General features: G+C 34.1%; 1 protein-coding gene across 1 annotated transcript in view; it reads right to left on the reverse strand.

Annotated features, from left to right (window-relative positions):
- Nucleotides 1-555: 555 nt before the first annotated feature.
- LOC149800645 (serine/threonine-protein kinase ULK3-like) overlaps nucleotides 556-21,615 on the reverse strand; it is a 93,249-nt gene continuing 72,189 nt past the window's right edge. Inside the window, exons 13-15 of the mRNA XM_089954654.1 lie at nucleotides 17,826-17,866; nucleotides 14,743-14,878; nucleotides 556-8,317 (exon numbers count right to left, since the gene is read on the reverse strand). Of these exons, the coding sequence (XP_089810780.1) occupies nucleotides 8,298-8,317; nucleotides 14,743-14,878; nucleotides 17,826-17,866 (197 nt within the window). The 3' untranslated portion in view covers nucleotides 556-8,297. The remainder of the gene's footprint in view (nucleotides 8,318-14,742; nucleotides 14,879-17,825; nucleotides 17,867-21,615) is intronic.

A 21,615-nucleotide genomic window follows, 5' to 3' on the forward strand; every position in this document is an offset into this window, starting at 1 on the left:
TATCCTGTAAGAATAGTTCAATCAGACTAACTTTATCATGTAAGAATAGTTCAATCAGACTAACTTTATCCTGTAAGAATAGTTCAATCAGACTAACTTTATCCTGTAAGAATAGTTCAATCAGACTAACTTTATCCTGTAAGAATAGTTCAGTCAGACTAACTATACCCTGTAGGAATAATTCAATCAGACTAAAGTGTTTTTGGTGCCCTTCGGGACATTGTCTCACTGATAAGCCTACTACAGTATTTGCTAACTGTAAATAATCTGGTTCCTTACATGATTGGAATAGAGCAGCTAAAATACATTTAAATGTTTCAAGTGAGTTTCAATTTTATGTTTTTTAAAAGTGTACAGCTGAAACTATCAAAATTTGTTTCAGTTTACAGAGGTGAGGGGTTTCAATTTACTGGAAAACAAATGATGATATTAAAGAATGCCAAATTTGGGACCCTAATCCCACCCCCACTCCACTACAATCTTTAGGAGATTCAGATATACAGAGAAATCAGTTTTTTTAAAGTTTTACAATACAAAAAACAACACATATTAATGTAAATTAAGATTCTTATATTTGTGACATTATTATAAATTTTATTACTGTAAATCATGCAACATAAACAAAATTATATAAGATAAAGAAACATACATATGTATCACAGAGATTTAATAAAATATTAATATGACTAATGATTCCTTACATAAAAAAATCACTGAATATAGTGATTTAATACACACACACACATTCTTGCCCATGTGACAAAGTCATGTGGGATACACTTACCTCACGAGTGCACTCAGTTATACTGTACACTATATCATTTTGCTTATGACATCATTAATGTCTTTTAATATCGAAAAGACAGTTTTGCCAGAGTATAAGCAGAAATCCTTGTTTACAATAAATTCTTTCTTGCCTTGTAAAGCTTTTGCTGCTTTATTCAGTAACACAACATATTTTTGAAAATACTATGTTTTTACAGCTACACCAATACTGACAATTTATCGTCTTTTCTCCACGTCTTTCTGATTTGATATGAAAGAAAAATAATTCATTTTATTTTATGCTGGGTCGTGAATTGCTGGATTTTTTGAGAGAAATAATTTTCATAATTCACTGGTATAATTATGTAACAAATATATCAATATCTTCAGCATGAATATCTTATTTCTCATATTTTGTTATGTATATGATTGTATTTTCCAGCGTAGAACACTGTGAAGAATATTTATATCTTTCCTCACATGACTTTTGTCTTACATTACATGATGTCAAAATATTGTTTTGATTCACACATCTGACTTGTTCGCATCATGTTATCATAGACATGGCAATACAACTGTCTGCTATTATTCTACTATTTTGTGTTTTAAGCAAACTCCATGTTTATACCAAATTTTTCAGCATCAACCAAATATTATATCCATTCATTAAATATGAAAACATTTTTAATGTGAATTTTGCTCAATTTATGCTTAATCTGTAATAAAAGGGTGCCATTTTGTTTAGAACTTGTGCTTTGTAGCAGGGAATGTGAGTTGCAAAAAAATCCTTTATCATGCATTGATGTTCAACACCTGGGATCAGAATTTTGCATCAACATGTGGCAAAGACTTGTTTCTAACAAAAAATACTAATCCTCAGGCGGAACTTTCCCATGTCAATGCATTATGAAGGATTCTATTAATATAATCTCTGGGTAACATACTGACAATAATTACTTGGGAACTAAGACTACTAGAGCAGAAGCTGACTAGAGGAAGGTAAGCATTTACCAAAAATTTCTAAATGTGCAGATTATATAAAATAATCAAAATTATTCTCCTGAATCAAAGCAATTTAACAATATGCATGCTGTGCCTCAGTCACCTTGTGAATGTTTCATTTGCTGTATTTTACCTCCTCCTATTACATTATTCAGTATTAAGACATTATTAAGACAGTATTAAGACATTATTAAAACAGTATTAAGACATTATTAAGACATGTCTTTCTTGATAATTTTAGTAAAACATCCTAAGGATCATCAGAATATTATTTTGTAACACTACATGTAAAATTCAATCATGCAACCAGACATAGTACTAGACATGAACATTTACTAATACATGAAGGGGGCCCCGAGTGGCCGAGCGGTCTAAAGCGCTCTGTCTGCGTAGGTTTGAGTCTTGGATTCAGCCAATGTGGGTATGTGAGAAAGCTTGCCAGTAGCTTCTTGTGGGTCAGTGTTTCTTTCCAGAGTTTTCCCAGATTCTTCCTCCACCATTAATACTGGCCACCATGTATAGCCTATCGTGTGCTGAAAAATGGCATTAAAGCCCACAATAACAACAACTAGATAAACACACTTCTTGGCAAGTATGGAACGTTTATAATGTTCGACAAATGTCTTCTTTACGTTGCGGTACACTATTACATGATGTACCATGTGCATGTTTGTTTACAGTTACTGATTACAGGCAGCAAACTATAGAAGTCATTTACCCATGTAAAGATTGCAGCTTTAGTTGTAAGAGGTGAACCTTTCTGCCCCCAAAAAGTGTTCTTTCAAGGCAGGTGGTCTCTTATTACATGCCAGAATACTATATAAGTCATTAATCAATGTATTGCAAATGTGGTTTCTAAAGATGGGTGGTCTTTCATGGTAGTGGTCTCACAAGACATGTTTTAGTACATAACTAAAGGACTGTTTCAAATTCATTAAAAAAGATGTTTTGGTTCACTGAGTGTCCTTTATAGAAGGACATTAGTTAGAAAGACATAAGGTAGGAATGTAAAAGGTTACAAGTTTGCTCTAAAGTTTAGATGTTGTGAATTCCCATATACAGACAAATAGGACAATACTGGACCAGCTGGGTGGATTCTGCAGGTCAGTTATAAATGGTATTTAAAAACTACCCACACACAGAACAATGTCATTGTTTGGTTTAATATTGATTTTCGAGGAATGGCATAATTTTGATTTAATAGTCATTCTGGAAAGAATATCTGCAAAAACTTATCAAGGTAAGCAAGTATTTTGAGATCAACAAATAATTATGACTAGGTGACACACTTTCATATAATATGTCAATCATGACCAATCTCATTAACTAGATACTGAAAATAGTAACTTGAACAGATCCAAGTCAACAGAATCAAAATATGCCAAGTAACAACAGTGTCTGGTGTCAGTTTAATATGATAGACTTCATAACAACAGTGTCTGGTGTCAGTTTAATATGACAGATTTCATAACAACAGTGTCTGGTGTCAGTTTAATATGATAGACTTCATAACAATAGTGTCTGGTGTCAGTTTAAAATGACAGATTTCATAACAACAGTGTCTGGTGTCAGTTTAAAATGACAGATTTCATAACAACAGTGTCTGGTGTCAGTTTAATATGATAGATTTCATAACAACAGTGTCTGGTGTCAGTTTAAAATGACAGATTTCATAACAACAGTGTCCGTGTCAGTTTAAAATGACAGATTTCATAACAACAGTGTCTGGTGTCAGTTTAAAATGACAGATTTCATAACATAAGTGTCTTTACTGTCATGTCGTTACCACTTTGAAACAAATTTTAATACACCCCCTAAAAATATTAATTTACAATATCATAAGTAAATGAATAACATAAATTTTTAAGCTAGAAATAAGACATTTTGAGTGTATAAATGAAAAACTGAATGAAAACACAACAAAGTTAAGAAATGTTATGACACAGATGTAGATTTGCTAGAAAAAGAGCATTGATTCAACTTACATCATTTTTTGTTGATCACCAATTAACTAAAAACCTAATATAGAACACTATAACCTAGTACCCAAAAATGGTGAAGTGAGATTATGTTCATTTTCTTTTGGTACTTGGATTAACCACACCTAACTGATCACCCCACCCCAAAAGAAACAAGATGTTCGCTCAAAAACCTAAAATCCCTCAGCCAACTGGAGCGCATTTGGAGTAGCAGACAATATACAGGCTAGGATGGCAGATTAATGGCAAGGCAATAGTAGTTAATAGTCTTGCAAGAAATATGCCAAGACAGATAACCCTTTTTTACCCACTAGATTAGTCTAAGGTAACAAATGAGTCACCATGTGGAGAAAGTAAAAGTATCAGCATCCAAAGTTTTATCAGTGTAGGATGAAAGTTTAATTAGAAGCAATATATTAATTATACATAGGATGTAATTAACAAATGACTGAAAATCAAAATGTCATCCAAGCATGAAAAATAGGTCACAGTGACCTAGTTTTGGCATGGCTGAGTTGTGCTCACTGAAATGCCTCTACATACCAATTTTCATAAGTGTGGTGAAACAGGTCCAAGATATTGAGGTGTAATGAGCAGATAGCTGAAATACTATAGCAACAAAATGTGAAACATAGGTCAAGGTGACTTAGTTTTGGTATAATTGAGTTACTCTCCTTTAGATGCATCCACACACCAATATTCATCAATATATATGAAACAATGTCCAAGATATTGAAGGTACAATGAATAAATAACTGTATGTTAATCACTCAAGTGTGAAACTTAGGTGACAGTTACTGAGTTTATTCTTAAAGAGGTGAAATCAAGTATTAAAGTTCATGAAGGTAGATGTGTGTATGTGTGATTTGGGCTTTTGACCTAGCTTTAAACAATTTTCAGTCATATCACTACAATATTTGCTATGTGGCTCTTTACAGTGATGTCCAGCATTGGGGCATTATGCCACAGACATGTAGCATTCTGTCCCACAAAGTCACATTATCCTGACACCAGGCCGACCGGTTCTAACACTAACCTCTTAATGCTGGGTGCTAAGCGAGGCAGCTGTTAGTACCATTTTTTATTAAGTCTTTGGCATGACTCAGCTGGGGATGGAACCCATGACCTCCTGCATCCAAGGCAGAGTTCATGAAGGTGAAATAGAGCCCAGATGTGGAGCGTGAAATGAATACAAAAGGCACTCAAATCTGAAAATTAGGTACAGTGCCCTAGCTTTGGAATGGTTGGGTTATTCATCCCAATATGCATCCACATGTTAACTTTCTTAAGTAGAGGTAAAATATGGTCCAAGATATTGAGGGTCTAATGAACAGATGGCTTAATTAGAATGTCGATAAAACTGATATCCACCTACACACCAGTTTTCATAGTGTAAGTGAAATGGGGTCTAGGACACTGTAGGCTGAAAATACTGAAGTAAGACAAGCAATTAGGTTATACTGACCTAGTGTTGGTACAGCTGAGTTACTCTCCTTTGGATGCATCCACAACAATTTTCGTGTAAAGGTGATACAGAATCCAAGATATTAAGGGCATAATGAACACACAGACTTACGAAAATATGAACAAACAAATCACACAAACAAATATAATATATCTCATCTCATTTTCATTAGAAGGGATGAAAAAATTCTTGGCATTTAATTGGAATATTCATAGGAATACATTTCAATAAAAGGTAATGATCTTGGGTCTTTTATATACAAGAAACAGGTGCATTCATAACATAATGACAGCATTATGACTTAGGAATGAAATAACACTAATCATTCCATGACGAACTGTTGAAACCATTAAAAGCTTTTGTAGAAGCAATTTTTATTCACGTATAAAGTGTAGAACTTATTTGTTATTGCCGTTGTTTTGCGGTTTAATGCCATTTCACAGCAAAAGATATGCTATATATGGCAGCCAGTAAAACTGTGGAGGAAGAACATAGGGAAAACCCAGGTAAGAACAACAATGACCCTGGAGAAAGTACTAGCAGCTTTCTGGCATATCAAGATTAAAAGGTCTGCAACTCAAACCCATGCAGGCAGATGTGAGATCACAGTGATTGGTAAAGGTGAGCACTTAGACCACTTATCTACTCTGTCTCCTAGAACTTATTTAAGAATTGCCAAGATCTACCTTTGTTACCATGCATGGTACCACCTTATGTCAGTTAATTATTGAAATTTCTTTGTACCATGCATGGTACCACCTTGTGTCAGTTAATTACTTACATTTGTTTGTACCATACATGGTACCACCTTATGTCAGTTAATTATTTAAAATTCAAATATATTCCTGACCTGTTCAAGCCAGGTTTTGTGAATCTTTCTATAATCACAGCAAAAATACAAGCATGACTGAGGTGGTGAGGTACACTGATGGTTAGACACCAAGACAGTTCTCACTATATAATCACACCAAAAGTGCTAACTTAACTAACTCTGAGGTAGTGAGGTTCACTGATGGTTAGACACCATGACAGTTCTCACTGTGTAATATCTACAAATTTAAATTGTAATATATTTATATTTATTCTTTCAAATTTCCATAAAATTTTCACTACATGTATAAGCCAAAATGTTTATGAAAAGGACAAATTGGTGGGAAAAAACCTTTGATTTAGTAGAAAATGCATGACTAACTAGTAAGCATAGTTATCAAAATTTAGGAAATTATATTAATTATTAATTAAAATATAACTCCTAAACTTCGTGGATGTTGGTAAGGAACTGAATTTTTTTATAACCAAGGTAACAAAAGCCTGTGTAACTTCTTCTACTTGCAATATCTTGATTCATATAAGCAAACTATAATTGACTATTCATGTTTTATAAACAAGAGGTTCTTCCTGATCCCTAATCTTTCACATCATGTGGCTTACAAAAAAGATCACAGTGACAGTCTCTATTACAACCAATTCACCAACCAAAGTTTAAACTTAGAATAATCAACCCAGACCCAGTCATAAGTAAGAAGCAAGTTTAACCTTAGAATAAACAACCCAGACCCAGCCATAAGTAAGAAACAAAGCATAATGCATACTTTTGATACAAAGTATGATCTGTCTGTAATTTATGCTCTTGCACTATAATACAGCATTCCAAGTATTGCATCCTGATGCCCAGTATGCAGAGGTGCTAATGGCGATAAGCAGCCACCAGAATAGTGCTCAAGTCAATCATTGTTTCTATTCAGCTTCACATGATCTTGGCTTCCAATTGTGTTTAGTCTTGTACAATTTTGAATTACCAGTGATGGTCATTTAAAAGCCTAACTGGTACTTCATACAGCCCCTGCTTCTGAGTTTTAAACTTACATTACTGAATTATTAGTGTCAGCAATTTATGAACCAAACAAATAATTTAAGTCAATTAGCTAATAATGAAATGGTGAACAAATTCAGAAAACATAACAAAGAAAGCAATAAACAGCTGATACCTATGTCAGACAAAAGAGTCATGGAAAAAATTATAAATATTTTGAAGATCTTCATTTTTATAAAAATTTCTTCTCTTAACCAATACTATACAAATGTTTATTAACTTTTGGATATGCAAAATTTATGAACAAAATACTGACTAAAATGATGATTTTTCTGAATATTTTCAAATTTCCATAGTAGGTGATTAAAAACTTAAAACATATTCACCTACACCTCACACTGAAATGGAGCACTATTGTGAACCATTTCCAAAATAGTGAAGAACAATGTAAAAAAATAACTTAAAACAACATCACACAATTGGTCAGGCTTAATTCAAAGTGACAAAGTCAAGCTTCTGTGTGATACTGAGTTTACACATCCAAGGTGTATTTTTATTTTGTACAAAGTCCAGTAAGTTTTCATCTACTATCATACACTGATGTCAATCAGAAAATAACCATTTTCACTGCAATAAGATATACTGTATTGCCACCCCTGTACTGCAACATGTATGACATGAAAAATCAAATGTAATAATACACATAAGTTTGTAAACTTACTGACTCCTGCAAGCAGATGATGTCCATGGAGTCAAAGATTGATTTAAAATTTCTATATAGTGCCATGGCTGGTGTTAAGAATGAAATGCACTCCGCATTCATTCAAATGGTTGGATATTAGATAAGGCAGTCATACAATTTTATGACAAAATGATCCCATTACAAGTTGTTCCCATACAATTGATACAAAGTATGTATAATGCTATGTATTGCGACAGAATCTGTATTGGGATATATGAGGTATTGCAACAGTGGTGGTAATACATAACTCTTATATGGGTGAAATTCATATATGTTATTAGCTATCTTCAAACACCTTTGGGTCATTCTGAATTTCAAACTGTCAAGAAACCAGTCAATAACCAATAGAAATTAAACATTCCAGCCATACAGGATAGGTGTTCATTCCAAATTAAGTGAACTACTTCACTTAACTTCATCACGCAAAGAAACCTGGCTTTCTACAAATGTCATTTTTCGCCATGGATTGTCTTCAACATGAGTCTGCCAGTATAGATTCTGACTGATAGGTTCAAGTTCATACAGTTCTTGTCACTGTATACAGCACTGATCTGAAAGAGAAGTTCATGAGAAACTATGATATAAGCCTGAAGCATGAAAAATAATCGTAAAAACTTTTGAACACTGATGTAGTTAAATTTTGTAAGTTTTCTATACAGGTGCTAGCTGAGCATGGTTGACTATGGAGTTTACTGACAGGTCTCAATGACATTGACCTTTGGTCAAGGCATGTAGTCTTGAACTAAACTTAGTAAAGGACAATTATTTTAACTTGTACAGTGTCCTTCATTTCTGACCTTTTGACCCTCCAACTCCATAGGTTTCTTTCTCACTTAAGTAAAAGCCATCCACAAAGTTTGGTCAAGGAACTTAATCAAGAACACATTTTCTCTGAGTTACAATAGCTCTGATATTTGACTCCAAACTCAGTGTGGGTCTTCTTACTTTAAAAGCGAGCCCTACACAAATTTTGGACATGACATAAGAGCTATAACTAAAGTTATTATCCCACAACCATTTTTCTTCTTAAAATCTGTAACCATGACCTTTACCTTCCATCCCAAATTCAATGTTTTTCTTATCAAATATTATGTAATCAATGAACTTTTGATGAAGGTAAATAGATGAGAATAAAGTTATTGTGCAGAAACCATTTTTCATTTTCTGTCAGAGACCATGACCTTGGAGCTTCTGACTCCAAATCAACAGGCTCCTTCCTTTCTGACAGTACAAGTCATCTGCAAAGTTTGGTCTGGGTCTGTGATGTAGAAATAAGGCTATTGTGCAGAACCTGTTTTCTTTCAGTCATTTCAGTCATAGTAACCTAAACTTTTGACCCCAAATTGAATAGCTTCTTCCTTACCTCAAGTGCAAGCTTGATAAAGGTACATAGTGTAAAGCTAAAGTCACTGTGTGGAAATAAAAAAGTAAGTGATGGCCAGATGTACAGATGGATGTATGTTAATACAGGTAAATGGCATGACATTATTCATGCTGCCTTTAATTTGGGGTGGGGTGCATAGAATGATTATCCACACTGTATAATTTTCCCAGAAGAGTTAACTGATGGTACTGTTGTGTAAATGTACTGTAAGTTTAAAATTAACAAGCAAATTCAGCTAATTGTTTACTTGTCTATTGTGGTGAGGTCATCAAAAGTGTACAATGATGAAATCTGACTGACCTTAATGACACAGCTGTAGACTTATGGAGTGGACATAGAAAGTAACCATGCTTCATGGCTTTATCTCAATAACCAAAAGAGCAATAATGTAAAAAGGTGGTGGTGGATTTATTAGTGAACACTTGACTTGAAGAAACACAGAAGATGCCACCAAATTGAGAAATAGAAGAGTACAATAATTTATCCCCCAACAACATTTAACTTGTAAGGCAGAAACAATAAACTCTAAAATACTGACTGATGACCTTAATTTTAAAGATAGGATCCCAAATGTGTCCTAAAAGATATCATATAGTATGAAACACACATTCCGATCATGGTATATAAGTACATCGAGTTTCATCCTTTAATCTCAGGTGGCTTCAAAGTCACTGAGTAGAACAAAATGTGACAGATGAACAGACCAATGAACAAAATGTGACAGATGAACAGACCAATGAACAAAATGTGACAGATGAACAGACCAATGGAACAAAATGTGTCAGATGAAAAGACCAATGAACAAAATGTGCCAGATGAACAGGCCAATGGAAACAAATGTGACACATAAACAGACCAACAGAACAAAACATAACAGATGAACAGACCAATTAATAAAATGTGACAGGTGAACAGGCAAATGGAACAAAATGTGACAGATAAACAAACCAACATAACAACGTGAAGATGAACAGACCAATGAACAAAATGTGACAGATGAACAGGCCAATGGAACAAAATGTGATAGATAAACAGACCAACAGAACAAAACATGACAGATGAACAGACCAAATAAAAAAATGTGACAGATGAACAGGCAAATGGAACAAAATGTGACAGATAAACAAACCAACATAACGTGGCAGATGAATAGACCAATGAACAAAATGTGACAGATAAACAGGCCAACAGAACAAAATGTGATAGATAAACTGACCAACAGAACAAAATGTGACAGATGAACAGACTAATGAATAAAATGTGACAGATGAACAGCCCAAAAGAACAAAATGTGACAGATGAACAGACTAATGAACAAAATGTGACAGATAAACAGCCCAATGGAACAAAATGTGCATAATATGCACCTGACTTTTGCAAAAAAGGTAGGAGACTAAAGAAGAAATTGTATATCCAACCCCATAGCTGTTTGAATGAAAAAATAAAAAGGAAATTGACCTCATAAATAATAATCCCTTATAGTAATGTGATAGAGTTTTATTATAAAGTGTGCCTGGCATAGTAACAGATTTTGTTTTATACCATCATATCGGAGAAAACAGGAACTGACAAATCTGAAAATTATCTTTTTTCCTTTATTTCTCCTACTACTACTTCTGCATCCAACTCTTTTCTATGAAAATAATTCTTCATTGAAGTTTGGGAAAGTAAATTTCTGAAGTTTTCCCAGCCCACCAGATGCTAGACTTTCCTGTCCTTAGTGGATTATTTCACAAAAAAAATTTTTTCTTGTATATAACGATGAAAAATTGTCTTTCCCTGTCTAAATCATTAGACAAAAGGCAATGACACTTGCCCATTACCTCCCCTTGGCACCATCAGGTGTTGCTAGTTTTTAGCTTTGCTGTTGTACAGACCACAAGTCGTACAATTCATCCTCCTGATGAACAATGCAGCCATTTTTTTGTGTTCCTATGGGCCATTCCAACGTTCATTTTGGACCTACTGGGGGGATTTATCACTCTAAGGCAGGTTGTATGAATTCTTTTACAACTTCTGCCAATTTTTGAGTGATTTTGTCACCTTTCAGGACTTTGTCTTTTAAGACCACCATCCCACCATGCTACTGTTGACCTTATACAAGGACATTATGAGTTGGCATTGTTAGCTTTCTCCGTCTGTTACAGAGCTCTTATTAGTGAAATTCTGAAGTGCTGCTTGATATATATGCTTTGTTTACTCACATTTCAAACTGTTTTGATAGAATTATGGTTTAATTATCAACTAAGCATTGTGTATAAGTTCATAACATGGTCATAGCTTTCTGATGTGACTTTTTCAATGCACTGTTAGTTACGACAGTGTTTTAGTGACTTAGTAATTTAAATACATTACCAGTTTCTGTTTTTATTTGTTTTTGTGTTGTTTTAGCAGAATGTCAGTTTAAATGATTTTTATGCAACTTCAGCGCATGGAAGTATATCATGAATCTTGTTTTGTTTATGCTATGTATACACCATTTATGATATGCACTGTCTATAATATGTAGTCAGTGGAAGTCTGGGCTTCTTGTTTAGCTAATTAGTCAGATACTGATTTGCCAATTTATGTTAGCAGCTAGTTAGTCACACACTAATTTGCTAATCTGTGCTTTGTTTTCTCTTCTTATGTTGTTTCAGAAGAAATATTTACTATACGCATGAAATGCGCATTCAAAGCAATCGTCTTTTTGGCAATGAAGGAAAGATGGAATAAATCAAGCAGACAACTGTCCAGCTGTTCCAACATGGGGGCCTTTTCATTAAATTGGTCAAGTCAACTATGATTTATAGGGATCTCAGTGACAAATCTGTCCATCCAAACGTACCATTGGCAACATACACTTTCAGTGATGGAGATTTCAGTGAAAAATCTGTCTGACCAATCAGGCCTTTGGAGTGGCCAGTACCGGTGGTAGCTGGACCATTTTCTATACTGCCAGCTTCAAGCCAGCAGTGCAGGACTCCATGTGTTCACTGCTTGTCCACAAGAGAGAGATAGTGACATTTTCATTAGGATATACTTCAGTCATCATACCATCTGGTATGTCTTCTCTAGCGCTGCAGGTAGACATAGTTGGGCTTTGACGCACAGTTAGTGAAACGGAACTCCTTCAAATCCACCATCTTCACATCTTAATCTGATCTAACCATGGAACGGACTGAAGTTTAGCTTTCAGGCCACAGTCATTGACATTTTTAGGGTACTTAAGAATGACCTCCACCCTTACCACTGCTCTAAAGAATCGGTAGATCTCAATGAGGAGAAAGACATGGACTTAAGGCAACAAATGCCTTCAGAACTGATCTCCCAGCATTTGACAAGAATATAATAGCTGTTGATATATAGGCTCATCTGTTTTATAGGGTGGACAAACGTACTCCATGTCCGTCAGAGCTGGTTCGGGATGTCAATTCTGACACCCAGCAATAGCCATGCTTGGGAGGCAATAGCCAGGTTTGCTACGGTCAATGACCAGCGCTGCTCACCATGTTATAGCCAATACTTTAACGGGTTTGACTAATCTACTCTTGATACGATATGTCACGTGTCTATGATCCACGTCTCTCCAACCTTATCATACTCTACCTTTCCAAACAACCCTGTTTAGGTCGATGTTGCTTTAAGAGAAAGAATACATGAAGCCTGGAGGCAGGCAGTTCAGGAACTTCCCCTCCACTTGGAACCACTCAGTCCCTGTCAGTGTGAAGGGATGTTAAACGGCCTCAGGACAGGGGATCTTCTAAGTCACATGCATACCAACATCAATCCCTAGGAAGCAATCGTACAGAGGCAGTAAGAAACCAAATTTTTTAGCTCAATGGATCTCCCTATTCCCTCAGAACAGAGAGGTGGTGGAGTAATCCATGTCACTCAGAGAGGCTTCGAGTTTCACACATCAAAAAATCCTCTCCGCCTCTTCACGAATACGCTGTCAGATTGGGAGAAGGATGTCTTTCTACAATAGGAGATGCAGACGCTCATAAAAAAAAACATGGCAGTGGAGCTTGTTCAAAGGCCACAATCCCCAAGGTTTTACACAAAGCTGTTTCTTTTTCAGAAAGCAAACAGCAAGTTGAGACCCACCATCAACTGGAGTCATCTCAACCAATTTAAGATGGAAATGGTGAGTACCATTGGCCCCTCTGTTTGATGGGATGAGTATGCAGTGAGTCAATCTGACAAACACGTTTTTCACATCCCTATCCACCCCGTGTCAACAACATTTTCTCATATTATGCTTACGAGTTTACAATTCACCATTCTTCCTTTTCTCCTCAATATCAGCCCCTGGGCTTTTACTCATATTATATGTTGTGTCGCTCCCTGTTTCAGTCAAAGACATCTACAATGACTGCAGCATATCTGGACAACATTCTACAGAAACATACAGTTTAGTCCTATTTCTCTCTTCTAGATCATCTAGGATTTATAGTGAACTGGAAAGTCAGACTGGATTCGCAAGGTAGCTGGCTAATATTCCTATCGTTTTTGCATAAATCCCCATTTGTTTGTTCCCCCCTACTGATTTCAATAACAAAATCTTTAATGTGATAACAAGTGCACAGAACTTAGTCAATTCATTTATTTATTTATAATTTTGAACCAGACTGCGACCAGAGTGGCCCAAACACTGGCACTGTGTTTCATGCTCAATGGAGCATACTAACATGGCACCATATTGCGTACACAATAGGCGAGTCAATTTTCCACGGACAACAGAGTGATGAAGTTCATCCTATCTGGTAACTGCCAGATAATTCCATAAATTACCATAAGGCTGAGAGTTTAGAGTTATAGTCCTGTGCACACATGTACACAGAAATTACACCACGTTAAATCCACATGAAAGCAAATTTATAGCTGTCATTCTTTTCTTTGCTCGATTCGACATTGTAAATATCGTAAGCAGACAATGTAGTATTTTCCTTCTATGCACATATATGTGTAGTCATACATCCACCCCTTCAATGAAAATGGATTTATCCAGGAGCTGGTGATGACTGGCAAGCAGGGTCATCGTTTACACTGAAAACTTCTGTTTGGTATGAAATGCACAGATGACAATGGTGTCAGGTTCTCCTGGTCAAAATCTGGTTTGAAATTATAAATCAATGAATAAAAAACTAACTTCTGTTTATCTTTTATCTCATTTGTGATTTTTGTATTTTAAACCGTTAGTGGGGTACAAACAAATGGTGAGGTATATTCAGAATATAATGTAATGTGATTGGGGAATGTATTCAAAGGAACAATAAGTACAGTAAATTCTGTTTACAATGAAATGTCAGACATTATGAAACACACTGCAAAGTCCCTGTTTGTGTTGTATATAATATTATAGTGTAATTTGGATATAATATTATTTTTTGCAGTTCCTTGGACTATATTACATGCATAATTTACTATATAAAATTCATAAAAGCTATAATGAAGCAACAGATCTTGCTGAATTTTCTGTCTGATATTACAGCTTGGGAGTCTGAAATTATCACATTATCACAGGTCTGGTACGTGTTACTAATAATTTACTATATCAAAAACTGCTAACACGTGACTAAGGGTCAGGAGACTACTTTAAAACTTACATACCAGCCCCAATTGTGCTGAATATACTTCTGTTTGTCTCCTCATCTTGTTGGGATACTTCACTTGGTTCAGTGGTTTTCAGCTTCTTCACTGCCAAATAATTTTTAATTTCTTCAGCTTTAGATAGCCATTTATGGACCTTAAAATAAGGGATGATTAATGTTGAAAACCAAGACAAGATGCATCCTGAGATATAAACTCTAAAATAAGGAATGACTAATGTTAAAAACTAGGACTAGCTGCATCCTGAGATATAAACTCTAAAATAAGGAATGATTAATGTTAAAAACCAGGACCAGCTGCATCCTGAGATATAAATTCTAAAATAAGGAATGATTAATGTTAAAAACATAGGACTAGCTGCATCCTGAGATATAAACTCTAAAATAAGGAATGATTAATGTTAAAAACCAGGACTAGCTGCATCCTGAGATATAAACTCTAAAATAAGGAATGATTAATGTTAAAAACCAGGACTAGCTGCATCCTGAGATATAAACTCTAAAATAAGGAATGATTAATGTTAAAAACCAGGACTAGCTGCATCCTGAGATATAAACTCTAAAATAAGGAATGATTAATGTTAAAAACATAGGACTAGCTGCATCCTGAGATATAAACTCTAAAATAAGGAATGATTAATGTTAAAAACCAGGACTAGCTGCATCCTGAGATATAAACACTAAAATAAGGAATGATTAATGTTAAAAACCAGGACTAGCTGCATCCTGAGATATAAACTCTAAAATAAGGAATGATTAATGTTAAAAACCAGGACTAGCTGCATCCTGAGATATAAACTCTAAAATAAGGAATGATTAATGTTAAAAACATAGGACTAGCTGCATCCTGAGATATAAACTCTAAAATAAGGAATGATTAATATTAAAAACCAGGACTAGCTGCATCCTGAGATATAAACTCTAAAATAAGGAATGATTAATGTTAAAAACCAGGACTAGCTGCATCCTGAGATATAAACTCTAAAATAAGGAATGATTAATGTTAAAAACCAGGACTAGCTGCATCCTGAGATGTAAATTCTAAAATAAGGAATGATTAATGTTAAAAACATAGGACTAGCTGCATCCTGAGATATAAATTCTAAAATAAGGAATGATTAATGTTAAAAACCAGGACTAGTTGCATCCTGAGATATAAACTCTAAAATAAGGAATGATTAATGTTAAAAACCAGGACCAGCTGCATCCTGAGATATAAACTCTAAAATAAGGAATGATTAATGTTAAAAACTAGGACTAGCTGCATCCTGAGATATAAACTCTAAAATAAGGAATGATTAATGTTAAAAACCAGGACTAGCTGCATCCTGAGATATAAACTCTAAAATAAGGAATGATTAATATTAAAAACATAGGACTAACTGCATATTGAGATATGGACTCTAAAATAATATTTAATGTTGAAAACTTGGAATAGTTGTATCCTGAGATATTGACCCTGAAATAAGGAATTATCAATGTTGAAAACTCTTGACTAACTGCATCTTCAGATAAGTTTAGGACACTATTTCTGTTAACTAAATTTAAACAGCTACTAAGGTCTAATTTTAGTTAAAATTTTAGCTTGCAAGAAAATGTTTATTAAAAAATTAAACAAAAAATCAAAATTGATGTTATCATACATTTTCTTATGAAGCTTCCCTTTCCAACATTGAAAAAGAATAAACAGAACTTTTCAAAATAAATTAGAGTGGAAGTAAATCCATCTACATAGACTAGCTATAACCGTGGTGGGAATTCTGTCGTGGTCAAAATCTGTATTTTTTCACACAGGATAAAGACAGTGGAATGAAGTTCAAATGATTTTAAAATAATCACACATTAGATTAATTCACATGAATTGATTCTCATTTGCATGTCACTATATGTTTATTTTGTAAAATAATTATGACCGCTATTTAAAGCAATTTGTCTAAGTAAACAAGCAAATCAGCAATGAGAAATGGCTGCATGGCTGGATCAAGAGAAAAGTACCCTGAGTAAATTTAATTCCGGTTAAAATCAAGAGAAATTGATGACATTTTCACATTAAACCTAATTATCCTTCACAAGCAGGCCATCATTAACATCTACTTTTGTTGCAAATATACAGTGGAAGAATGCAGGAGAAATAAACGAATCAAATGAAGAGAGAGCTTTTAATGGCAAGTTATTTACAATGAATATTATAAATTTCATCGTGGGAAAATTTAAATAAAACACCAAACATATTCTGATTAAAAACAGAAATAACACAAAAATCTGGCCCATCAAAATATGACCTTACCCATGTAGAAAATGTCAAGAGGCCATTAGCTCCATAGCACTGAATCCTACAATGAACCTGACAATAGCATATTCTGAAATAGTCCAACAAATCAACCCCCCAAATCTGTGTTGATACTGATGGACTTTATATGTGTCTGATGTAACCTGTATATTAAAATTTGCAATTCTGCTGCATGCAAATCATTCCAAAACAAACCTGCATAAACTTTAGACACATACCGGTTATTGGTAACAGCCATATCAAGCACAAAATTCAAAATGGCCACAGGATGGATGGTTGTGCTATTCCAGGTGGATTTACAAATCATCAAACATATGATGTGCTCCGGAAATATAATGTACATGTCAACAAAAGAACCCTTTAGCCAATGGTAACTGTACAGCCACTAGAAATACTGGCAAGTGTACACTGATGTATGCAGCCAAATTTTGATGCATATAATTGCTTTTAATGAATAGGTGATATCAGCCCCTCTCCCAAATATCAATATCATAATGGGTGAAGGGCTGATTTATCGGCCTATATCAGAACCAAAAATGACCTTTCACCTGTTCATACAGTATCATCAACATATTGATATTTCCTTAAAATCCGTTATAACCTAACAATACCTTCTACTAAATTATTTATATTCATTGTCATTAATGTCTTCCTGTGATGCTCATTTTCAGGAAACTAAACTGAAATGATCAGTAGAAATTTTGGACAAAACAAGCCATCAATCATTCAATAACTGGAGAAACAGACTGATAAAATTGTGTTATTCAGTTTGTTTTTTCATTAAAAAAACTTACACAGTCCCCAAGGAGATCTTTCCTGCGTCCTTTTGGCTCATCTGATATGGAAAGAAAATAATAAGTAAACACTGGTATCTTAAAATGGTTCATGGTAAATTGAGTTTAAACCTTTTACCAAGAATTATAAATCAACAGGAACTCAAAATTCATGTAATAAAGAAGAATGCCACCAATACGAATCTTAATGCATGCTGACAGAAATGAGTACATATTAAAAATTAATACCTGTGTATTTTATCAAGTATAAATTATACAGACCTTATTTTTAAGCCCATAAATAGCCCAAGAACTACTGGGGTCTTTAATGTACCATCTGAGGTCAAAGGTTTAATGAGGTTTTATACAAAGAAATTATGCATATATTACTTTTTTTTAAATCATGATTTTCCCACTTACACTCTGAGCCTAAAGTACCCATTCTGAAAAGGGATGTGGGAGTAAATTTCAATTTTCTATCATCTCATCTGTTGTAAAACAATTAATTTTTTTATATAAAGTGATTGCTCCCTAACAAACTTTTAGCTGATTGCAAACTAACTTGCAAACATGGCATGAAGTTAAAGATCAGTTAAGTGCTGAAATCATTGCAAAAATAAGAAGCACTACTAAAGCCACATATATTATTCCAAATAACTACTTTTCCTTTGCTTTTTGAGAAGGACTGTGCTGTCATGCCATTACACTCCAACAGACTTTACAGGTATCATACATGTATTATACAAAACATAAAATACACAGTGCTTACCTATATACATAATAAATGCGACCAGATATTTTCAATCTTGTTAATAAATTTTGCATAAAAGTCAGTTTAAAATAAAATGAGTGTCTGCTTCAGATGCAGAAGGTTGCAGGTTCGAACCTAGGCTGAGTCATTACAAAGACTTATAAAAATGGTACTTGCAGCTACCTCACTTGGTGTTCAGCATTAAGAGGTTAGAGTTAGAACTGGTCAGCCTGGTATCAGGAAAATAGGACTGGGTGGGACATCATACTACATGTCTGCGACATGATGCCCCAGTGCTAGACACCACTATAAAATGCCACACTGCAGATATCGTAGTGATATGACACAAATTGTTAAAAATATGTTAAAAATACAAAACACACTCACACACACCCACAAACAAAATGTTAGTATTAAATTATAGGTGACTTGCATTACTTAACTGACCTTTGACACTATGATTTGCAAATAAGATCGCAAGAAAGTTTGTTAAATGGTCTTTCACTACATGGAAAAATTCTGTTAGTTTTACATGGAAAGAAAAGATAAGCAGTTGAAATTACACCCTAACCCCATTTTCAGGATAGGGTGACTTAAACTTAAAAAGCCAATGTAAAACTTGATTATTTTAAGAGAAAAAAAGATGACCAAAACACATGCAACTATGACTATTATTTCTGTAATCTATGCAAAATTTCTCATCCAAACATGATTTCTAAATTTGTAGCTTCACACAGTACAATAAACACCCCAGCAGGTCTGGAACTAAAACAACAAAATCTCATTTTTGACCTTTCCAAGTTACATGTATGATTATTATTGTTTTCTGTGAAATATAATATATCCAAAAATCTTTGTTCCATGTATAATTAATATGTAAAAAAAAAAAAAAGAAACAAGAACACCACATTACAAAGTTATAGCTACCATGGTGTGTCCTTGGACAAGGCACTTTACTCCACTTGCCTTGGCACTAAATAACCTACTTGTGCTGCCGTGCCTTAAAACACCAAAATAAATCAAACTAAACAAAGCTATAACCAACACTACCTTCAAAGCATTTTACACAGTAATATGTAAACTATGCTAAAAGTTGTAAAGTGCAAACACAACTCTTTTAAAGACCTCCATCCAGTCAGATTCTGACATTCCATTCTCATCCTCTCATCGACATATTTCACATCTCTTCAACAGCCAACTATGTTAATCAGTCAAAACTGATACATCCCAATGACTATTTAATCAGTCAGAACTGATCCATCCCAATGGTTATTTAAACAGTCAAAACTGATCCATCCCAATGACTATTTAATCAGTCAAAACTGATCCATCTCAATGACTACTTATTAATCAGTCAAAACTGATCCACCCCAATGGATATTTTATCAGTCCAAATGATCCATCCCTGTATGTTTAATCAGTCCAAACTGATCCATTCCACTGGCTCTTTAATGTTAAAACTGATCCAACCCAAAGACTACTTAATCAGTCAAAACTGATCCATCCCAATGACTACTGAATCAGTCAAAACTGATCAATCTCAATGATTACTTAATCAGGCAAAACCGATCCATCCCAATGACTTTTTAATCAATCAGAATTGATTCATCCCATTGGCTTTTAACAGAGACAGCACTTCATGCTACCATACATACATGCTTGTAAGTCAAGTAAAACTGCAAACAATGTAGATTTTGATCTGCCATAACATAATATGCCTGCATATCAGGGTCAATACTGTTTGTTCTATTGATTACTCCTAACAAACTGCACAGATCCAGATCTGTCAGCACATTATGCTCTGGCAGACCTGGGTCTGTGCAGTTTGCAGATGAACTCATCTTGTTAGTATATATGGTAATTATAATCTACAGCAAGAAATAAATTATATATAACATAAGACATTAAGGAAATCTTAACCGAGTGTTCATTACAAAAAACACTTTAAGAAACAATTCAAATAATATTTCATTTGGTGAACACAAGATTGAAATTAATTTGGCAAATTTCATAAATTTCATTTGAAATGAGCATTAGGATTTTATTTATTTCATATAATGAAAAATACTGATTATATTTTACAAAAACCATAGAATCATGTAGTGAAATTACTCTGAAATGCATTCAGATGCCTTGATTGTTACACATTTCCTATGCATGAAGTTACAACATCATTTGTGATGTCATTAGATGTTTTCACATGTTAGGGCTGTTCCATTAAAACATACATGGAACTGGGGGAAGGCAGTTTTGAAATTGGGTAGCAACCCTAAGATGTTATTAAGGCCTTTCAGGACCCACTGGCAGAATTTACTGAACAATAAATCATCCACCGACAGAATTTGGGGGGGGTATATATATATATATATATATATATATATATATATATATATATATATATATATACACACACACACAAGCACATGCAAACAGTAAAGATATTTTATAAATGATTAAATGAAAATGGGGATTGTTTTATATTATTACAACTATGAAAAGATTACCAGATTATATTAAATTTTATTGCTTATTTTTCACAAGTTTTTGTACATACCTGTATCGAGGACCTTATACATCATGCAGCAAACAGTTTATACTTGTGTGATTGCTTAGAGATAAGTTTCTAAAATGTGTAATTGTATTTTAATTTTCAAACATTTTTCAAAATACGTCATCATGAAAATAATAACATATAAGCCAACAAGATTACCTATCTGCTATAAGGGTCAATATACATACAAAATGTGTCCTTTATTTATTGGATGGATCAAAACTCTCGATAGTCATATTTTTAAAAAAAATTAACCTAAGACTTGTTTTCATGTTTTTGAATGAAATGCAAAAGTTCATAAAGAAAGTTAGGTGTGTCAATCTGAGCTGTACTCAATTAATCATTCAAAATAATTTTACTTTTCATGCTTTAATTGCACTGAATTAGTGACCTGAGATTTCTAAATTAATGATTGTGAATAAGGTGTTGATCATACCTTTGGCGTTGAAAACTGCCACTGTTTAAATGGCTTTGACACATCAGGTGATACAAATATTATAATTGAGCTT

This window comes from Sinohyriopsis cumingii, chromosome 4 (assembly GCF_028554795.1).
Source record: "Sinohyriopsis cumingii isolate HCF-2022 chromosome 4, ASM2855479v2, whole genome shotgun sequence".
In the NCBI taxonomy this organism is placed as follows: Eukaryota; Metazoa; Mollusca; class Bivalvia; order Unionida; family Unionidae; genus Sinohyriopsis; species Sinohyriopsis cumingii.